This window comes from Toxorhynchites rutilus, chromosome 2 (assembly GCF_029784135.1).
Source record: "Toxorhynchites rutilus septentrionalis strain SRP chromosome 2, ASM2978413v1, whole genome shotgun sequence".
Lineage (NCBI taxonomy): Eukaryota > Metazoa > Arthropoda > Insecta > Diptera > Culicidae > Toxorhynchites > Toxorhynchites rutilus.
Window position 1 is genome coordinate 163,204,887 of NC_073745.1, and position 3,631 is coordinate 163,208,517.

General features: G+C 42.6%; 1 protein-coding gene across 1 annotated transcript; it reads right to left on the minus strand.

Annotated features, from left to right (window-relative positions):
- Positions 1 to 1,436: 1,436 nt before the first annotated feature.
- LOC129766298 (uncharacterized) lies at positions 1,437 to 2,156 on the minus strand. The gene has a single exon (XM_055766819.1). It carries the CDS (start codon positions 2,154 to 2,156, stop codon positions 1,437 to 1,439), a length of 720 nt encoding a protein of 239 aa, XP_055622794.1.
- Between the last annotated feature and the right edge of the window lie 1,475 nt (positions 2,157 to 3,631).

Here is a 3,631-nt window from a genome sequence, read left to right on the forward strand (position 1 = left end):
ATCCCAGACTAATGGCACGATTGGATTTTATGGATTTATTGTCAGCGTAGTTCAGGATGAACACTGTTGTTGAATTTCGAATAATAACTTTTAATTAATTTATTTAATTAAATAATTGCATGACGGTACAGGAAGTACAGTTCAATATTTTTGGGCTTTAATTTTTTTGTGATCTTCATGCTGAATCAAAATTAAATGCCTTTAATTTTTAAATAGAAATGTGAAATAATCAGATAATTGATCCCTACGCCATTCAGATAATCGATCCGTGAAAAAAATTCCCACATTACGTTATACGTTACTATTGAAATCGAATCACAATAAAACAATCAATCAATAATAGTAGTCAAAACATTTATTAAAATAAAATGTTGACATTGTCTATCGTTGAAATTAACTTCGTCCATCAAGTAAGAAAGTAATCAAGTAATCAAGTAATCAACGGCTCTCTTTGATTTTGACGACGAAAGTTTCAGCAGATTTAGTTGATGACGGAAAATCCATAAAATTCATTGTATCGCGTTGCCATGTAGAAAATTGGGTCATATAAGCCGTCGCTAGACAAATATTACAAAAAATATTAATTCAAGCATTGGCTGATTTACCTTCCTCCTATAATCGAGTGGCTCAAGACAAAACAGTTGATAGTTTCTGATAGGTTCCGTGGGGTAGAAGAATCACTGATCGTTCGATGAAAGATGACGAAGGGCATAATGTACGAATTTTCTTCGAAAGGATTTAATCCTCGCAATTAACAATTGGTACCTGCACCAAAACACCCCAACGAGTTCCAGAACCGTCATCGGAAGATTTGAAATTGAATCCGGGTTACCCTTGGTTAACATGTTCGAGCAATGCGGCTTAAACAATAAAATCAATAAAAAATGAGAATGATTTCAATAACTTTCCGTAAAAAAAGTAAAGAGCGTATATTTTTTTTCTCGCCAAGAGAATTGCTCCCTGGGCTCCTTAGAAACGGGTTGCTCGTTTCTTTTCGCTTAGGTGCTGTCAGTTCGATCAAAGATGGCGTCGAAACAACAAGCACTCCGCGAGCGCTTTGTACGATTCTTCGAAACGCATGAAAGTCAAGGAAAAAAGTTTGCAGTAGACCATTTTCGGGACGAAAATGTGCCGGTCAGCACTGTTTATCGGATCCTGGTGAGGGACGAAGCACTCAGCAGGAACGCGCAACCGGAGTGAAAAATACGGACGGAGTTTTCGGCTAGCGAAAAAAAAGAAAACACGTCTGATCTGTAGCGAGGCTAGTTTTATTATGTCAGAAAAATACAGTCATGGTAACGGCAAACGGAAATGAATAAACGCACGCAAGGTGCATAGAACGAATAGTGGTGGGAACATAATATCGTTCTCTTTTACAAGGTTACATAACGAGGTGCTCATCATTCTCCACCACTCCTCCTGGATGAACACCGAGTCTAAAGTTTTAATCCAACTTGATTGACAAATTTTTGTACTTCTGTAGGTCCCAATGGCTTCGTTAACGCATCGGCGACCATTTCGTTGGTTGGACGATACACTAGCTTAATAACCTTCTGTTCAACCAACTCTCGCACGTAATGCCTCTTTGTGTCTATGTGCTTGACACGACCACTGGTCCTCTCCGACGTCGCGAAACTGAGACACCCTTGGTTGTCTTCATAGATGATTGTAGCCTTTTCTTCGGGTTCTCCTAGTTCGGTTAATAATCGCCTCAACCAAACGGTTTCCTGACAAGCTAGCGATAGAGCATTATACTCTGCCTCAAGAGACGAAAGAGCCACGGAACTTTGACCCTTACTGATCCTGCTTATTGGACCACTTCCATAGAAAAAGATGAACCCTGTAGTTGATCTTCTCGTTCGACGTTCTCCGGCCCAGTCCGAATCAGAGAAACATCTTAGGCACCATCCTTCATCTGGTCCGAATTTCAGTCGCCAATCTTTCGTAACACTTAGATATTGCAGCACGCGCTTTGCTGCACCCCAATCCATATGGTTAGGTTCGCTTACTTTCCTCCAAAGCATTCCGACACTCAAGGAAAGATTAGGTCGAGCGTTGACGGCTAAGTACAACAACGCACCTACGAGGCTGCGATATAGTGTCGGATCATTGAATCGTTGGCTGTCTTCATTACATGATGTGTACCCAGGATCCATTGGGGTCTTAGAGGGGCGACAATTCTGCATATTATACTTGCACAGAACGGTATCGATGTATGCTGACAATTTTAGAGTGTAATAGCTTCCCTCTCTCCCAATCTCATATCCCAAAAAATGGCGTACAAAGCCAAGCGAGGTAACATCGAATTTATTCCGAAGATTTACATACACCTTATCTATTTCGGACTCACTGGAACTGCCAATCAAAAGGTCGTCAACGTAAACTAAAATCACGACAGCCGGTTTCCCGTAACAAATATAGAGACATGGGTCCGCAGTACTTGGCTTAAACTTGAATCCGAGGAGTACCGAATGTAATGCCTTGTTCCAGCATCTGGCAGATTGGCGCAATCCATATATGCTCTTGCGAAGTTTACACACCTTTTTCACTATGCTGCCCGTCTCATCTCGCTTTATTTTAAAAACCCACTACGCACCTATGGCTTTTTTGCCCAGCGGCAGATCTGCCAATACCCACGTACTGTTCACTTTATGCGCTTCAATTTCTTCCCGCATTGCACGCTGCCAAATAGGTACACTTAAAGCATCACGAAAGTCAATCGGTTCTTCTTCATGCAGCACTTGTCCAACGATGAAGTCCTCAAACCTACTCGGTAACGTACCACGCGTTCGCCGATCATTGCGGCTCATCACTGTTTCGTCTGGCACATCTAGTTCAACACTCAGTTCGTTCAGGCCAGGAAAATCACTCTCGACACTTTCTTCTGCATCTTCATACACTGAATAACGCTCTTCTGTTTGCATATCATCTTCTTCTTTATCTTCAATCACTATCACGGGGTCTTCTTCACTCTCCGTCACTGGATTACTCGTACGCTGTCTTGTCAACAACTCTGGATGGGGGCCGATTCTGGATAAATGTGGCCGTGAGAACCGCTTCACCCCAATAGCGCTTGGGAAGATTAGCGTCTAAAAGCATACAGCTTGCCATTTCTTGCAACGACCGATTCTTTCTCTCCGCTACTCCGTTTGACTGCGGTGAGTAGGGTGTTGAGAACTGCTGCTGAATACCCTCCGTTTTACAAAACTTCTGGAGCCTCTCACCCACATATTCTCCTCCTCCATCCGAACGCAGTACACAAGGTTTCCTATCGAAAATATTTTCCACCCATCGAACATATTCCATAATCTTGTCGGCTGCTTCATCCTTCGACCTCAGAAGGAACACCACGCAAAATTTACTGAAATCGTCAATTAGTGTGACGAAATATCTGTTACCACTTGGCGTTGGATTCTCCATGGGACCACAGAGATCCGTGTGTATAATGTCCAACGGTCGTTTCGACTTCCGCTCTAGAACTTGAGGAAAGGGCTTTCGTACCAACTTACCCTTCAAACAGCACTCACACACGATCCGTTCTCCGCAATCCGCCAGTTTTATTCCACTGGCTAACCTCTGTGTAAAGGGTGTGTCACATCAAATTGCATCACGGAAACAACGCTGTAGAAAT